Source organism: Aquarana catesbeiana, linkage group LG09 (genome assembly GCF_042186555.1).
Source record: "Aquarana catesbeiana isolate 2022-GZ linkage group LG09, ASM4218655v1, whole genome shotgun sequence".
NCBI lineage: Eukaryota > Metazoa > Chordata > Amphibia > Anura > Ranidae > Aquarana > Aquarana catesbeiana.
Window position 1 is genome coordinate 234,144,015 of NC_133332.1, and position 17,878 is coordinate 234,161,892.

The 17,878-nt window shown below is 42.8% G+C and overlaps 1 protein-coding gene across 1 annotated transcript in view; it reads right to left on the bottom strand.

The window, feature by feature from the left end:
- The window catches only part of FBXW5 (F-box and WD repeat domain containing 5), an 81,745-nt gene that overhangs the window by 54,175 nt on the left and 9,692 nt on the right, over positions 1-17,878 (bottom strand). Inside the window, 4 exon segments of the mRNA XM_073599959.1 lie at positions 540-999; positions 14,435-14,583; positions 14,806-14,980; positions 15,072-15,229. Coding sequence (XP_073456060.1) covers positions 540-999; positions 14,435-14,583; positions 14,806-14,980; positions 15,072-15,229 — 942 coding nt within the window.

The window sequence follows — 17,878 nt, forward strand, 5'->3', positions numbered from 1 at the left end:
GCAAGGTGTCAATCTCACCGATAAAAGCGGCAAGATTGACTTCCTTTTCTAGTCCAGTCGCACCTGAGTCACGTTCAAAATGAACGGACTTGTCCATGTGTGGGCAAGTCCGTTCATTCTGAAAGTCCGCCGTAACTCCGGCGAAAGTCCGTCGGAAAGACGGGCGGACTTAGCCCGCCGGAAAGTCCGGTCGTGTGTGGGCAAGTCTGTCCGTTTTAAAGTCCGGCACACCTGGCGGACAAAGTCCGTCGGAAAGTGTGCCGGACCAAGTATGCCAGGAAGTCCAATCGTGTGTACGTGGCATTAGTTTAAAAAGCAGAGGCCATAGAGCAAGTCCCAGCTTTTATTTTGACAGCCCGTATTTGCAGTAATAGCAGCTGGGCAGACTGCGGCACTGTTACAGTGGGGGCATTTCTGTAGCACACTCAGTAGACTAGTTGTCAGTGGTACTATAAAGACAGCTATCAGCTGTTTCAAAAGTTAACTCATGTGTAAGCATGAAACATCTGCTGTGCTAGTAACAAGAGAAGACAGAGTACCTATCTGATGGGGTGAGTAGGTGAGACAGCCTGTGGTGAAGATGAGGTATTTCTTGTTCCCTTCAAGATTTTGAGGACTGTTGGGCCTCCATGTCCGATATTTTGCATACAGCTGGGCTACTTTGGTCTCCAACTGATCCCTGGTCATCGGAGGTGGAAGCGGCTGCTGATTTTGGGCATCAATGTCCACAAACATTTGAAGGGCTGCTGCAATCTGAGCATCTTCTCCAACAATATCCCTTCTTTCCCCATCTTCTTCACCATCCTCCTCTTCTTCCTCCTCCATACTGTCATTCTCCTGTGGTCTGGTAGGGCCCTGTATTGTTTCATCGGCCTTCTCCCCGGCCTCCACAAGGAGTTCTGGAGAGTCCGCCACCATTACCATACGGATGGAGCTGGCGTTCAGGTTCTGTATTTTGAAAAGTCTCTTTACCACGTTAAGGTTTTCTGATTCAACATCCTAAAAAAGGTGGAGACACGTTGCAATTAAAATTGAATTAAATTGAAATTTAGATGATTTAGTATCCACTATATAGAAAAAAAAAGAGCAATGTAAAGAGCCTAAAAAAAAAAACTTACCAGTTGCTGCAATGATGCAGAAATTTGAACTCCCTCCACAGACATTGGTGCCATGGTCTCTGGTACAGTACAGGAATTTATGGGGACTGATGAAGGGCAACTAGGGGCTCTGGTGTCCTGCTGAATTCATTCCCCTAGGATCACTCCTATTCATCTGCATAAGTCATGTAATACATTTGCTTTGATAATGTGACTGGGCAAGGAAAGGAGCTTGCATTCCTAATATTACAGCCAATATTTTATTTTAGCCTGTTTCCTTTGTTTGTATTGAACCCAACTGCAGCTAAAATGTGATTTTTACAAAGGTGGGGAGGGGGTCAAGATTTCATAGCTGTATGCATCATTAAATGTATGCGTATTTTGAGTGCATAAGTGACACTTGAAGTGCTCAAAACAGTACATATAAACAATCTATGTATGAAAAAAATTGTGCCTTATGTGATAAACAATTATATCGCACAAAGTTCATATTCATGAGCAAAGATGCAGCATGTGGAATCTTTTCAGACAGATTTCTGCATTAATCTCCCATGCTGAAAAGTGCTGAAATTTTGCAAGAGGTCTACTTAATTCCACTTGTAAGTAATCTCCAATGACTTGAAATAGGATGTTTCATAAAGTAAAGTTGGAGGGGGCATGGCTTGGCAGCGCACGTAGCCAGACGCACGACTTGTGAGGTGATTACTACACCTATAATATACCGGCTGCTGTTTTTCCTGCTTGCCGACGAGATGTCTAGACGTGGCTCTGCTACTCGCCTTGCTCCGGACCATGCGGCCAAAGATGGGGGATCAGCACAGAAATCTGCCAAGGAGAAGTACAGGGAGGCAGCTCAAAAGCTGTTCTCCATGCCTGGTACACGAGACTCCTCAGAGCTACCTGGAGACATGATAGAAGTTCACAGCAGCCCTCAGTCTGACATGAATGACACAGTGCCACTGGAGGATCCGACGGCGCCATTGCTTCCATAGGACACTGAGTACAACCCCTGTTGTTCAAGCCCCGCATATGGCCATGATCCCAGACCCGGCCAGGCCAGAACCTACACTGCAAGATATTTTCTCTGCAGGCACGTCATGCAACCTCTCTTTCACAGCCCTGGCATCCGAGGTTAATGGGGTGAAAGTTGAAACGTCAATCCTCTGCCAAGACATACAAAAATTGAGAGACCGCACCTCAGCCACTGAAGGGCGTATCAGTACATTGGAGGATGACTGTGCCCCCATGCAGAGGAAATCGCATGCTCAGCAGTTGCTGGTGGCTAAACATTCTGCACGACTCGACGATTTAGAAAACAGGCTTTGTAGGAACAATGTCAGGGCTATAGGCATTCCTGAAAAGATGGAGGGGAAAAACCCTGTACATTTTATAGAACAATGGCTGCTGAATAAATTTGGGAGAGACTCATTTTCACAGATGTTTGCAGTGGAGCGCGCACACCGTGTTCCCACCAGAACCCTGCCTCCAGGCAATCCTCCTAGAGCTTTTCTGTTTAAGCTGCTCAATTACAAGGATCGCGATGTTATCCTCTCTAAAGCCAGTTTAAATGGGGGATGCTCTTGTGATGGACAACTCCAAGATTTCACTGTTCCCAGACTTATCGGCGGAGGTGCAAAAACAACGGGCTCAGTTCAATGAAATTAGGTCCTTTCTTGATAATAGCCAGGTACCGCAACACCCAACTTTGGATGTAGAGCTACTGAACGCTCCTCTCACGGCTGATGAGCTGCTGGAGGCCATGGCGCTTTCCTCCGTCATCCGCCCCTGGAGACTTGACGGCGGAGGTTTACAGAAGATACCATTGGTGCCACAATTGAGAGAGGTCTTTTTGGATGCCCTGGAATGTGGAAGCCTGCCCCGTATATGAATGAAGCTATAATCATTTTATTGTTGAAACCAGGCAAAGATGTCCACTCCCCGGATTCCTATAGGCCCATCTCGTTATTGACAATGTATGTGAAGTTACTGGTCAGGGTTCTGGCTACCAGACTGGCCAAAGTTATCCACAAAATTGTTCACAAAGATCAATCTGGGTTCATTCCCTCTAGGTCCACGGCCCTAAACATCAGAGGACTATTTCTCAACCTTCAGTTACCTTTCGACAATCCGGGTCAGAGAGCCATTCTGTCATTAGATGCGGCTAAGGTCTTCGACAGTGTCAAATGGCCTTACCTGTGGGAGGTGCTGAGGTGCTTTGGACTGGGAGATAAATTAATTAACTGGATGAAATTGTTGTATGCGGCCCCTACAGCTAGGCTATGCATTAATAAAGATCTAACAGACCCTTTTACCCTATTCAGGGGTACAAGGCGGGGTGCCCATTGTTACCCCTGTTATTTGCATTAGCCCTGGAACCACTGGTGGCTATCATACGGTCATCCCCGTCTATTGCAGGCTTTTACAGGGAATCGGGTGTGGAAAAAATCTCCCTTTACGCTGATGACAATCTTCTTTATTTGGGGGACTTAGACGCATCCCTCACCAACGCAATGTCGGTTCTTTTGCCTTTAGATGATCCAATGGTTTTGTTGCCTTTTGCTGCAGAATCCCTTAAGGTAGTCTCCTCATTCAAATATCTGGGAGTACAGGTGTCTGCCAACCCGTTGAATTACTTAGAAGAGAATTTACTCCCCCTTTTCAAAAGGCTCCAAATGACCTGTAATACTTGGTGTAAATTACCACTATTAGTAATTGGTAAGATAAACCTAATTAAAACGGTTTGGTGCCCCCAATAATTGTACATTATGCACAATTCCCCTCAGTGGATACCTCACAGATGGTTCACTCATATTGACACCTTATTCAGATCTTTAATATGGAAAAAACAAGTAGCTAGGATTCGTCTTTCCACACTGCAGTATAGCAAAGATCTGGGACAGGCAGCGGTGCCTAATTCTAAGCTTTATTTTTATGCCTCTCAACTACAACACTTCAGTGGCTTTGGGTTACCGAGTGAATCCGACCAGACCCTATTGCAGACTGGAACGCGAAATGCCTTCGTTTTAGCTGGTTTAGAGGCTGGACTACCCAAGCTGTCACAATCGGCACCCACTATAATTCTCTTAAAAAAACTATGGGCTACTGTTAAAAACAGTTTGGGGATCTCAGGATTTCTTGAAGATACTCCATTAAGGTTCAATCCTAATCTGGCAGAAGTATATAAACTGGAAAGTTTCCAGGCATGGAAACTGGCTGGCGTCTGCAATATTTCCCAATTATATAACCAATACTAAAATGCTTTATGGACCTGCAGGCAGAATTTAACCTACCCAGATAACAATTTTATAAGTACCTCCAATTGAGACATGCTCTCCAGGCCCAGGGTCGTATATCCACACTTTCACTTTCAAGTCATCCCTTGCTGAGGGACATCTTTTACGGACAAGAGAAAAAGGGCCCAATATCTCATATCTATACAAGCCTACTATCATCCATACAAGACCCAGCAACTTTACCGTGTAGGAGGGGATGGACACAGGACTTAGGGGAGATAAATGATTAAATCTGGGAGATGTGGGTGCAATCTGGGCCGATTACATTGGTCTCACAGTCACACAGATTATCTTATTTATTCTTATTACACAGGGCTTACCGAACACTCATCCAATTGCATCGCTGGGGAAAGAGAGATTCCCCTTTATGCCCCAAATGTAATAGGGAGGAGGGTTCTCTAATTCACTTAATCTGGCGCTGTCCCAAATTGCACCGTTATTGGGGTGAAATAACTGAAGCCATCTCTACAGTTTACCAGCTCTGGGTCCCATTGGATCCTTTAATCTGTGTCTTAGGAGCTGTTGACGAAGAAATATATACCCCCCCCATCAATATAGCAGTGCTCAGACTACTACATATAGCTCGAAAGCTAGTGGCCAGGTTCTGGCTTTCTCCACATGTTCCCACTAAGGAACAATGGGTAGAACAAGTCAAAATACATCCAGGGAGCAGTTGACATATCAGCAAAGAAATGCGAATCGTAAATTTTATTCCATATGGCAAGCCTGGTTGGAAACTCCGGGGTTGGCACCCCTGCAACTGGTCTTACATTGGTTGCTACAAGCATAAAAGGCATGAATGTCTGTGGAAAAGAATAACATTGACCTCTAGGGCAGGAGACAGGACAAGTTTTACTGTTAACATTTAATTATGTAATTACAACTTCCATATGCACACTCTGACCATAGAGGGGAAGTTTCTTTAAGAGCGGGTAGGATGAGGGCGACCACGATCATTCTTTGGCCCGTTGGCCTTCTGTTCTTCTGTGTTGGGTTGGCGGGTTAAAAAGTAGAGGATCCACGTCATCAAGTCCATCATGACAATATACAGGTAGTGATAGTATGTTATTTGGTAACCCCCTCTTCTCATACGTTTTTTCTCAAATCTGTAATATTGTGCTCATTTTTTTGAGTCTTTTGGCGGGATTTGTGACGTCATACCTGTCTGGGGGTGGGAGGAGTTCTAGTTTTCTCTCTTTTCTGACTGGTTAATTGTTATTTAAAATTATTTTCACTGTTACCCCACATTTATCAAATGTCTGACGAAGGGGTCCTGCGTGACTCCAAAAAGTTGCACTCTCCTTGTGTTGTGATCATGCAATAAACTATCCGTTTGGACTAGGGGTGCAACGAATCAAAAAACTCACGGTTCGGATCATTTTCGGATCAACAAAAATAAAAAAACCCCACTGTAATATCCACGTCATCTCCCCCACTGTAATATCCACAATCTGCCCCACTGTAATAATATCTACAATCTGCCCCACTGTAATAATATCTACAATCTGCCCCACTGTAATAATATCCACAATCTGCCCCACTGTAATAATATATTAGCAGGGTATTGCAGAGTATTGCAGGGTATTGGCAGAGTACTGTATTGGCAGGGTATGGCAGAGTATTGGCAGGGTATTGGCAGGGTATTGGCAGGGTATGGCAGAGTATTGGCAGGGTACTGGCAGGTATTGCAGAGTATTGGCAGGGTATTGACAGAGTATGGCAGAGTATTGGCAGAGTATTGGCAGATTATTGGCAGAATATTGCAGTGTATTAGCAGGGTATGGCAGAGTATTTGCAGGGTATTGGCAATGACAAGGTATGGCAGAGTATTGGCAGAGTATGGCAGAGTATGGCAGAGTATTGGCACTGCTGCCATCCGATCTCACCCCTCCACTGTACAGATCAGTACACAGAGGGGAGAGAGGAACGGCGTCATGTCATGACGCCGGTTTGTTTACAAGTGATCTCAGAGCGATCACGTGGTAAACGACCGCTGGGTGTACCAAGATGGCCACCGCTCCGGAGCTAGGCTGAAGCCGTGGCCTTTCCTAAGGCCGAGGCAGCGGCGCGCTCCGCAGAGAGCATGTGTGCCGATCCGAACAGGTTGAACCGTTCGGATCACGGATCGGTGACGATCCGTTGCACCCCTAGTTTGGACGCTACTTTGTATTGATCCATGGTGTGCCGGCAAATATCTACTTTGTGACTTGAACCAGTATCCAGCTGGTTGTCACCTCAGCACCCAAATTTTGACAGCTTATCCAGGAACGTGTGCAATGGGATTATGAAGTAGTATTATGGGTTGGCGGGTTAGACCCTGCCTACTCGACATGGATGGTTGCTATTGTTTTTATAGTTTTCTATGTGCTATCTGGTACTAACTAACCATCCAATGCCTTTTGTGAAAGTATAATCCTACAAAAAACACCTAAGGTTTAGATTCTGGGTATATAGCGGTATGACATCAATGCCGGAACAATTTTTTTCCTTTCTATAAGGTATGTAGTTGAATTTCACGCTGTGCTATGGTTTTATTCCCTTTATGTGTAGTTAGCATACCTACTGATATAAAAAGAATATATATTTTTTTATGTAACCTGTGATGTATTACAATTGGCACAATAAAACTTCTTTTGATTGAAAAAAAGTAAAGTTGGCCTCTTACTAGATATGGTGGATCGCTATTACAGAGATCAAACTCACTGTGAAATATGACCGCCTGTTTGGATATCACTCTCCTAGGTTTTTTCACAACCAAACACCTCCAAAGATTGAACTCAGGTGATTCAAAGAACAAGGAACTGACTCACTTCCATAGACGTTCAGCTCATCCACATCACAGCAATTAGCCAATTTAAACTTCTGTGTAAATATAAAGATGGAACTCTGGATGCAAAAGTTTACATACCATTGCACCTGAGAAGTTTAAACTGGCTAATTGCTGTGATGTGGATGAGCTGAACATTTATGGAAGCGAGTCAGTTCCTTGTTCTTTGAATCACTGGTGTTCAATCTTTGGAGGTGTTTGCTTGTGAAAAAACCTAGGAGAGTGATATCCACACAGGCGGTCATATTCCAAAGAGAGTTTGATTTCTGTAATAGTGATCCACCATATCTGGTAAGAGGCCAACTTTACTTTATGAAGCATCCTATTTCAAGTCATTGGAGATTACTTACAAGTGGAATCAAGTAGACAACTTGCAAAATTTCATTGCTTTTCAGCATAGGAGATTAATGCAGAAATCTTGCTGAAAAGATTCCACATGCTGCATCTTTGCTCATGAATATGAACTTTGTGCGATATAATTGTTTATCACATAAGGTACAATTTTTTCATACATAGATTGTTTCATTATATGTACTGTTTTGAGCACCTCAGAGTGTCACTTATGCACTCAAACTGAATGAAGAATGAAGAAATATATGATCAAGAAAAACCTCTACATAGTACATTGCGTAACAACTCTACATTCAATCCACAAGTAGCGAACAACCAACATATTGAGGTTTTTAAAAAATTAGTTTTACAAGACCTGAAATCGCTGAAACTGAAGAAAATTTTGGATCCAATACATATAAAGAAAGGGATTAAGAAACTAACCGAAAGAGAAGACATCGTAATACGCCCAGCTGAAAAGGGAGGAGCTGTGGTTATACAATCTAAGGAACAATATTTACAGGAATTGGATCGACAATTGCAGGATGAGGAAACCTATATTAAACTATCAAGTAATCCTACGAGGGAATTCAAGAAACAGTTGCAATTAATAGTTAATTTAGGAACTAAAAAGGAGATATTAAATAGGAAAGGATTTCAAAAATTTGGTACCAGAATCATGTAAAATCCCAATAATTTATACCATCCCAAAAATACACAAGAATCGAGAACAGCCACCTAGTAGGCCAATTGTGAATGGTATAGGCTCATTAACTTCCAGGATGGGAGAATACATCGATTATTTTATGCAACCGGCAGTACAGAATAAAAAGGCATACCTAAAGGACACCAAGCATACTTTGCAACTACTAGATACGATATCAGTATTAGAGGGTAGAACTCTCCTTCTCACTGCAGATGTGTCCTCATTATACACCATTGTGCAACACCATGAAGCATGTGCAGCAGCCAAATGGCTTCTTAGAACATATAGTACATTCATTTGCAAACAAAGAAAGTTTTTAATAAAATGCCTTGATTTTTGTTTGAAGCACAACTACTTTTGGCACAATCAATTCTATTACAGGCAAGTAACTGGTATAGCCATGGGAGATAAATTCGCACCTAGTATAGGGAATGCCTTTATGGCATATTGGGAAGAAGAAGCTGTATATAGCAATATGCCAGCCGAGTTGACTCTATATGAAAGATATATAGATGACTTAATTATAGTCTGGAATGGAAGTAGGGATTCGTTGGAAGAATTTTTAAAGAAACTCAATAATAAAGAGAAGAAGATTAATCTGGTATGAAAAATAGATGAGAAATTAGTCGACTTTTTGGATCTTAATATTTCCCTTGGATACAAATAGTTATCTGTCCATTAACAGCTGTCACTTCAAACCTTGGTTATACAATATACCTAAAGGACAACTCGTTAGGATCAAGAGAAATTGCACAAATGAAGAGGACTACAAAATGCAAGCAGATTTAATTGGTACGAGGTTTAAGGAGAAGGGTTATGAAGATACGTGGATTAATAAACAGATACAACATGTAAATGAAATGGACAGAACAGCGATGTTACAGAATAACCCTAAGAGGAGAATACATCAGGATGAAGCCCCATGTCTGATATTGGACTATAATGTGCAACATAAGGAGGTGGCCAAATCTAATAAGCGACATTGGCATATACTGAAGAACGATAAAGATTTAAAAGATATCCCGCCGGACACACCGAACATCATATATAAAAGGGCCCCTACCTTGAAAGATATGATTGTCAAATCTGTAGCTGAACCCCCCTAAAAATAAATTCACGTTTTTCTCTGGAAAGGGTTTCTTTCCTTGTAGGAACTGTTACGCATGCCGCCTCACACAAAAGTTTCAAAGAAAGAGGTCAGAATTTACAGCTGCCACTACAGGCCGATCGTATGAAATCAAAGATTTCATAGGTTGCCATACTGAGGGGGTAGTGTACTGCCTCCAGTGTAGCTGTAATTTACAATATATAGGAAGAACTAAAAGGGCACTTAAAGTCAGAGTAAAAGAACATGTCCAAAACATCATGAACAGATTCCCCAAACATAATGTTTCTAAACATTTTGCCGCAGTTCACAATAGAGATCCATCCCAGTTACAATTCTGGGGTACTGAAAAATATAATGCATCATGGAGAAGGAGCCATAAGATCAGGACTATTAGTCAAAAAGAGTCAAGGTGGATACATATTATGAAAAGTTTGACACCTGAAGATCTAAAGGTTGAATTTGACCTCAACTGCTTTCTCAGCAATTTTTAATCTTTAATCACCATTACTTATGTTTTATATTAACATTGTTTTCATTGTTATATTTGATGGCTGTCACCTCAGGATGCAGTAATCGCTTCATTTCCGCTATATGACAACTTAATTTTAAATTGGATATACGCTCATTTACCTCTTATTTTTATTCTATTTTTTCTACTCACTCTTTTTAGACACTAGCAGCTTTTATTAATCATTGCCCATATGGGACAATTTTTTACATATGGTTTATATGAAGCTAGGCGACGACTTTAGGATTTAATTCAAGTTCAGCCTTTATTTTCATTTTTTATTTTTATGTTTAGGTTTATGTTTATTTTAATTTTTTATTTTTATTTTCATTTTATTTTACTTTTGTTTTTTATTTTTATTTTAATTTTTGTTTATTTTTATTTTCATTTTATTTTTATTTTCATTTTAATTGTATATGTTTATTTTATCTTATTTTTGTTTTATTTATCCGTTTGAGCTCATTGGACCACTCAACACGATATCTTCCTCAATATCTGATTTAATCATGATAAAATTTTTTAAAGTAATCTTTCTTAGCTTTTACATTTTAATCTTAAACAGCGAAAGCAGTTGTTAATCTTTGGGAAGGAGTCACACTATGCCATTAAACTGAACCTTAGCTTGAATCAATATGTAAGATTCCTAGTTTAGAACTGTCACCAGAGAAGGTCTTTTTCTCAAATGACTAGCAAAATGGCTGCGGTTAATATATGTTATAGGCTATAAGAAAATGGCCGCGGTTGCCTAATACAGCGGACCACAAGAAAATGGCTGCAATTCTATTTCCGGGTTTACCAGTTATAAGCAAATCCCCCACAGCCAATTAGAGGTGCGCATCTTCACTGGTCTCACGATTCGATTACGATTATCTGGTCAACGATTCAATTCCATGATGCATCACGATGCATCACGATTACCCACGAACTCCCACTTCCGCTTGGGCCGCCTAGGCGGCCCTTCCTCCCTACAAACTTCTGGGACACATCACAGGTCCCAAAAGATTGCCCGGCCATTCAGGACAGGGCAGTGAGACAGGCGCACCCGGCTGTGAAGCTGCAAGCTGTCACAGCTGGATGCCCACAGAAGTATTGCCAGCGCCGTGGACAGGCGGGGGAGAGAAGGGAGGGTTCGGGTGGCCACGTCGCTGGATTGTGGGACAGGTGAGTGTCTTTTTATTAAAAGAAGATACACTTTTTTTTTGTAGCTGCTGACTTTTTAATAAACAAAAAAATGTACTGGAACTTTGAATTAAAAATAACCTCACCCCCTTAACCACTTCAGCCCCGGAAGATTTGGCTGCTGAATGACTAGGCCATTTTTTGCAATTCGGCACTGCGTTACTTTAACTGACAATTGCGCGGTCGTGCGACGTTGTACCCAAACAAAATTGATGTCCTTTTTTCCCCACAAATAGAGCTTTCTTTTGGTGGTATTTGATCATCTCTGCGTTTTTTATTTTTTGCGCTATAAACAAAAAAAAAGCAACAATTTTGAAAAAAAACACAATATTTTTTTACTTTTTGCTATAATAAATATCTCCATTTTTTTCAAGGAGGATAAAAGGGATCACTGGTGCTCAATTAGGGGAAATGGGGGGTCCTGGCGCTTAGTGGGGGGAGATGAAGGATGATTAGTGGGGAGAGATGGGGGGTCCTGGCGCTTAGTGGGGAGAGATGGGAGAGTTCCTGGGGCCTAGTGGGGAGAGATAGGAGGCTCAAGTGGTTAGTGAGGGGAGATAGGGGTCCTGGTGCCTAATGGGGGCAGTTTGGAGGCACTGCCAGTCGGTGGGGGAGGGGGGGCACTGGTGCTCCTTAATCCATATGGAATCCTGTAGAAGAATCATCCCCTTTTCTTGTCTGCTGATTGTTCTCATCTGAAGGGATGCCAGGGATGCCAGTGCAGTGATAGCTCAGACGATCTCACAAAAGAAAACTTCCTCTGCCCACTTCTCTGCCAGGCTGAGCTATCACTGCATGGGCTTTCCCCAGCATCCATCCAAACATGCCGTCACTTCTAGCAGCTCCTAAGTTTGCCTTTATGACTACTTGGACAAAACTCTTCCTCACCTCAGTCAGCAAATTAAGTTTGCTCAGAAGCTCCATTGAAAGCCACTCCATCCAGTGCCTGCACCAAGTCAGGAAGACCGAGGGACGAAGAATGTGATGGACAGGCCTCCCTGTGCACCCATTGGCTGAGGAGGCAGCAGGAGGCGGTGCCGCCTATAGGCGGCGCTGCCTCCTCTGCCAATGGGTATCTCAAGTTCCCTCATTAGTCCCTCCCTACTGAGTCCTGACATCGCTCCGGAGTTCCGGCCTGCTAGCCTAGTGAACTATGTGGGTGGGCTAGGAGGATGGGCTGCGTGTACCCCCTTATCAGCAGCCCAGAGCATAGGCACCTCTGATGTGACTGCCCGGCCCGCCTCTCTGCTCTCAAGTCTCACTTCTCTCCTGACGTCAGCAGGGAATTCTCAGCCCCGCCCACCTCTCTTCTGATATGATAGTGACAGTCAGCGGGCGGGGCTGAGAATTCTCCGCTGACGTGAGAAGAGCTGAAAATAAGAGGAGAGAGGCGGGCATTGTACACGACGGGATACGAACTGAGAGCTCTCCCGGGAGGGGCGGGGCAAAGACGTCACCGGCAATCGATTCTTACGGTCGCATGCATCGATGCCGCATCGGGGACACCCGAATCGCAATGCAACGATGCAGCGATTAATTTCAGCACCCCTACAGCCAATCCGTATCCCCTGATGAAGTCACGTGATGACGTAACGCGTAGGGAGTGGTCGGAGGTTGAGTAAATACCGGAAGTGACGTGAGAACGGCGTTCAAACGCCATGCGATCTGATTTTTAAGCTTGTTATAGTTTTTATTGATGTAAGAGTCCAGCTTGTCCATTGAATAAAAGCATTTTATTTTTGAACATATTACACCATTGGAGTTCTCTTTTTCTCCCATCCCTTCCCTATTCTCTCACCCCCTCCCCTGGGAGTACGAGAGCATTACGAGGATGTGGATTTGAAGCTTCCATTCAAGTATAATATTAATTGGAACGGAGGACCCCCTGGTGGTAGATGTCGGAATAGCGGAACAGATTATTTTACAGAAATATATGCTGTTAAATTCAAGAATTTAAAGCGGGGTTCCACCCAAATTTTGAACAATATCTGTATGTATTCTCTTCCTTGCCTAGATGCTGACATGCCGTTTAAAAAAATTTAAATCGCCGTAATTACCTTTTATTTTTTTATTCTTCTTTGCACTTCCTGGTTCTCCTCCCGTGGAAGTAGGCGTGTTTCTAGCCTCTTCCAGACTCCTGGGAGCTAGTCTCAGGCTTCCCAGGATGCCACTGAGCATGTGCGGGAACGAGCGGTGTATGCTGGGAGCACAGCATTCACCACATCCAGGAAATAAATGCTTGTGGGCTTCAAATGCCCACAATGAAGATGGAAACCGCCTGCAGTGAATAATATAAGTTATTCTTTCCGACGAAATCTGACACAGGCGGAAATATTACACACAATATGTGAGTATGTAATGCTGAGAAGAAAAGTTTGTGAATGAACTCAAAAAAAAAAAAAAAAAAAAACGATAGATAGGTGGACCCCCGCTTTAAGGTGAGAGTTCTGTGAGCTTATTGATGGGATTTTATACCTCTCACCCTTAAGATGTGCGGCTTAAACCTACTTTGGAGGAGCATTTTGGACATTAATTAGAAAAATGCCTGAATAGGAGATAATCACCACATTGACTTTTATTTATTTGTTTATTTTTTGATGCCCCTGGATCGATGTACTAGTTCATTAATCAATCAATTGTACACCATTTATTAACCATATTTATTTGGCACTTTTTGCACTTTATCTTTATTGCTGTGGCGCGGAATCATCATTTGATGTATTATGCCGTTATCTATTTGGTATCAGTCTCAAACTATTAAGGCAATTACCTCACAAATTATTGTGTACACATCAGTCACTTTTTGTTCTTTTTAATACACTGTGTTACATACTTTAACACAGGGAATAGCGCACCATTTATATTATTAGTATGTATTTGATTCCTTCCTTCCTTCTTGAGTAGCAGCTGTTCCACCATTTCAGACCAGCGCAGAGATTTACATTTATACATACTTGTTATGATTAGTGCAATTTATTTCTGAGAAGAATAAACAGAAGTAACTGTTTAAATGGTTTGTTACATCCAGGTCTCCCTCAACATATGTGTTGTGCCCAGTTTTCATTTTAGTGATCCCATTGTATTTATTCCTTCTATCACTAATGTATCTAAAAAAGGTTTGTTTTCCTTCCTTAATAGATTTAGCAATTTCCTCCTCTTTCTGTGCTTTGGCAGCACTGATAATATATTTGGCCTTCTTTTGTCTATTTTTATACTCTTTTCTGTCAGCTATACTTTGTTTCCTTGAATCTTCTATGTGCTGATTTTTTTCCCCTTTACTATCCTACTTACCACTTTAGTAAACCATAAAGATTTGCTGACAAACTACCAAATTCGAACATCTGATTAGCTGATACCAGTTATATGTAGGTTTGTCTGCTGCTCACCTGGAAGGCCTTGTTAAGCCAGAGGACGGAGCAGGAGGTGATACGACCCATGCGATGAAGATTCCCAGAGATAAGGTGGGCATTATTAAGCCAGCAGCCAAACACATCATATGGCTTATTCCTTACCCGAGACAAAAGGTTGAATCCATCTACAAAGAAAGAGGGAGAAAAATAAGCAAGGAGAAAGAGAACAAAAGTTAAGAGAGTCAGGAAGAAGAGAAGATGGGGAGAGAAATGAGAGAAGTGAGCATGAAAAGAAGGAGAGGGAAGAGAGAGATGTACATTGATTTCTGCAAACTGTGTACAGGTGTTTACACGTTCATAAAAAAATATAACGTATGTGCAAAATAGTTTAGATTCCATCACCTTACCAATACTAAAGACTGCAATTTCCCCTGCGGAGGAGTTATGGGGTCCCACAAAAACCCCGGACACCAGAAGGAGTGTGTCATCATAATTAAACTGCGAGAACTGTGTGTAGCTCCAGTGATGGGGTCTCATGTTAGCACTGTGCAGGAGAGTAAAGGGGTGTTTTGTGTTCCAGATCTGCAGATAGGACAAAAGGCAAATAAAGAAGAAGGTCCAACATGCTCTGTACACTTATAACAGCATATAACATGGAATCACCCATGCTCACCTTGACTGTACAGTCCTTAGAACAAGAGGCACACAAGTCCCCAGCATGTGAGAAGCTGATGTGTAGGACCTGGTCTGTGTGTTCGTGGAGTTTCTGGACCTCCACACATGGAATCGTGTCACGAAGACGCTGGAACTCTGCATACCAAGAGTCTGTGCCTGTCACATGTAGCAAAAAATATATTATACAACATAACAGGCTTAATTATTAAAACTGTAAAAAGTAGTTACTATGTGTGCAGTAACCATTACCAACTCATTTAATTTTACTTTACTGTAGTCGGATGCTGAGTGTTTCAAGGAATTCTGCAGCGTCATGTAAAAGCTGCGCAGTAATATATTACCATTACTACATTTGTAATGATAACCCACCTAGCGCACTAGAATTCTGATTTAGGTGTCTGCATGTAACTACATTTGTCTAATGCATCTTGTAAACTTGGATAGCCATGAATCAGCAGTTGCCTATCTCCTCCCACCTAGCCGGAACGGAAACAGGGACACAACTAGCACAAGGGGGGACAGAAACCATAAACCACCCCACCGACAAACTGACGACAGTCAATCTCCTCCTCTGCTTCCAGCCTCAGCGCTCTGCCTCCTACACTACCCTTTTATTGCCTCTATCTCTGCCTCCAGCTCCTTCTCAAACGTTGAAGCTCAAGCTGCCCAGCGTTCTTCTCACCTGACCTCTCCCATCCCAAATCATACCCCTCCAATCCCTCACTCCTCACCATCCAATGCACCTGCCCCCTGCTCTTAACCCCAGATCCAATGCTACAGTTCCAGCCTCCTCAAACCTCCATATAATGCTGAGGTCCCCTAAATCCTACTCTATACCACTATAGCCAACACTGCTGCCCTTTGCTCTTCACACCTCCCTCAATCCAATGCTGTGGTCCTCCGCTTCTCATCTGTACATCCAAAGCTGTAGCGACCCGCTTCTCCTCTCCACAACCCCCATATCTGACCCTACGGTCTACTTCTACCCACAGTTGGCAAGGTTGAAATAAGACACCAGTCCATCCAGTTCAACCTGTGGTGTGTGAGGGAAAAGGGGTTTATGTCAATAATACATTGTATACCCTTGTATGTTGTGATCGTTAAGATGCCCATCTAATAGTTTTTTTAAACTATCGACGCTCCCTGCTGATACCACTGCTTGTGTAAGAGAATTCCACATCCTTAACGCTCCGACAGTAAAGAACCCTCTACGCAGATTAAGGTTAAACCGCTTCTCTTCCAATTTCAGTGACTGGCTGCCTGTCTTTTTAAACTCCTTTTCACTGAAAAGTTTTTTCCCTATGTTAGGGTCACCAGTAATGTATTTGTATCGCTATCATATCCCCCCTCTCAAGCGTCTCCTCTCCAGAGAAAATAAGTTCAATGCTTGTAGTCTTTCCCCAAAGCTGAGATCCTCTAGTCCAGTGATGGCGAACCTTGGCACCCTAGATGTTTTGGAACTGCATTTCTCATGACGCTCATGCACTCTGCAGTGTAGTTGAGCATCATGGAAAATGTAGTTCCAAAACATCTGGGGTGCCAAGGTTCGCCATCACTGCTCTAGTTCCTTTATTAGCTTTGTTGTCCTTCTCTGAACTTTTTCCAGTTCCAGCACATCCTTCTTGAGGACTTGTGCCCAGAACTGGACGGCATACTCAAGATCTCTACAGTAAATCCCCTTTTTAATGCATGCTAATGTTCTGTGGGCTTTGTTTGTAGCAGATTGGCATTGCATGCCATTGCTGAGCCTGTCATCTACTAGCACCCCCCAGGTCCTTTTCTCTCCTGGATACTCCCAGAGGTTCTCCTCCTAGTGAGCAACTTGTGTTCATATTTTTAGCAGCCAAATGCATTACCCTATATTACATGTTTTTATTAACATTACAGTCTCGGTTACTATATCCCCCTTTTTCCTTTGTGAAAACGCAAAAGAATGTATTTAAAACCATTGCCTCCCCATCCCACGGTGCTGTCCCCTGCTCCTCATCCCTCCACCCCCATGCTGCTTGTCCCTGCCCCAGCTCAACCCCTCCTACCACCTCAACTACACCCATCACAGCGCCTCCCTTCACACCTATCTTCCCCTTGATTGCTAAGCTTCCCATCACACATTCTAGGTCATGGCACAGCACCCCCACCTTCTCTTCACTCTTGTCACAGCACCTTTCTGCCAGCTGTCTCACACCCCTAAAGCTGGGTACACACGAACCAAGAACGGTAAGATCGTCAGGAACCAGGCAACTTTCGGCCTGTCTGCACAGCTCTGCCCTATTGGCGGCCAGGAATAAAAGGACTCTGCTGTCCATTTACACCCAACTACCCTCTGATCCGCCTTAATGGAAGAGGACAGAGCCCCTTCTGTTTTTTTTTTTTTTTTTTTTTAGCAGATCGGACCTGGAGATAGGCGGGTTTAAAACGAACATAAGTCCATTTACACCCACCTGGCCACAGGGGTAAATGGACCATCCGATCAGGTTCGCCTGAAAAACTGACAGGCGGACCTCATTGGACACAATATAAATCACCAAGTATTCATAAGAAGTTATTGAAGTTCCAATATGCTAAAAAAAAACTTTAGCCATTTACTAAATTAAAAGTATTAATAACTATTTACAGATGTCCTGGTTTTCTACTGACACGTGAACTGGTATATCCAGTTGTTAGGTTATTTAAAGCGACATTAAACCCAAATAATGTAATATAATGCAGCTTACTAATCATTCGGTGTGATGGCTGCATTTGTTTTTTTATCCCGCTGTTTTCACCTGGTGATCTGGCCAGTAACACAGCGCTTGTATTAGAGTG